The sequence below is a fragment of the Octopus bimaculoides genome, chromosome 24 (genome assembly GCF_001194135.2).
Source record: "Octopus bimaculoides isolate UCB-OBI-ISO-001 chromosome 24, ASM119413v2, whole genome shotgun sequence".
In the NCBI taxonomy this organism is placed as follows: Eukaryota; Metazoa; Mollusca; class Cephalopoda; order Octopoda; family Octopodidae; genus Octopus; species Octopus bimaculoides.
Window position 1 is genome coordinate 32839638 of NC_069004.1, and position 1411 is coordinate 32841048.

General features: G+C 38.1%; 1 protein-coding gene across 1 annotated transcript in view; it reads left to right on the plus strand.

Moving 5' to 3' along the window:
- Positions 1–1411, plus strand: part of LOC106877317 (Fanconi anemia group D2 protein) — a 43714-nt gene that overhangs the window by 27519 nt on the left and 14784 nt on the right. Inside the window, exon 30 of the mRNA XM_014926184.2 lies at positions 588–716. Coding sequence (XP_014781670.2) covers positions 588–716 — 129 coding nt within the window. The remainder of the gene's footprint in view (positions 1–587; positions 717–1411) is intronic.

The window sequence follows — 1411 nt, forward strand, 5'->3', positions numbered from 1 at the left end:
TATATATATATATATATATATATATATATATATATATATTTTTCTTTTCAAAGTTTCAGCTCAGAGCTGCGGCCATGCTGATGCACCAATATGTGCACACACATACACACTTTGTGTATTAAGGCTACCACTGGTTTCATTTTAAGGAATACCTCAACATTCATTGAGTTTATCACATGGAATTTTGTTCGTCTTCATTTTGGAGACAAACACCAAAATTTCACATGATCATCAGCATTTGATGTCTGCCTTCCATACTGGTATGTGTTGGCTGGTTTGATAGGAGCTGGCGAGGTACAAGATTCACCAGACTATGTCTATGCCTATTTTGGCAAGGTTTTTTATGGCTGGATGTCCTTCCTAACATCAACCACACAGCAGAGTGGACTACTGAGTGCTTTTTGCATGGCAAGGTATTAACATGAAACCACTGGTAGCCTTAATACACAAATATAATATTCTTTATCCACCAATGCAGTGTTGAGCACTCATTCTCATTGTTCAACATTTACATGTTTGCATATATATGTATATATAAATGCACATATATACACATATATAGACTTATATGTTGTTATTCTTTGTAGGACACTGGAAATAAAAATATTGGCTTCACTTTACTCAACCAGAAAAGTCCAGAAGATGTTGCCAAGAAAACCATCCATTTGCTGCCAGCGCTTTGCCAACAGCTGGAAGGGGCAAGCGCTTTTTTCCAGGTAAGTCGGAATTAAAGATGTCCTGAGATGATACGACAGGTGAGAGGTTGTTGGTGTTGAACTCCTGGTTAGCTTTAATCAACCTCACTGATCTGTAGATAGGAAGGTTGGATAAAAGTATATCAAGTACCGTACAAGATAAATTATCTGTTTGTTGTTTGTTAGTTTCAGTCATTGGATAGCAGCCATGCTGGGGCACTTCCTTGAAGGGTCAAACAAGTTGGCCCCATTACTCATTTTTGGATCTGCTACTTACCCTATCAGTCTGTTTTGCCAAATCGCTAAATTGAGGGGACATAAACAAATCTACACCAATTGTCAAGTAGTGGTAAGGAAAAAACACACACACACACATATAGATACATACATGTGTATGTATGTATATATATGTGTGTATGTATATATATCATCATCATCGTTTAACGTCCGTTTTCCATGCTTGCATGGGTTGGACGTTCTACTGGGGTCTGGGAAGCCAGGAGGCTGCACCAGGCTCCAGTCTGATTTGGCAGTGTTTCTTCAGCTGGATGCCCTTCCTAACGCCAACCACTCTAAGAGTGTAGTGTGTGCTACTCAAACAGGTGCCAGAGGGGGCTGTCATCAACTACGATCGGATATATATATATATATATATGTATGTATGTGTGTATGTCTATATATATATATGTGTGTGTGAATATATATATGTATATATA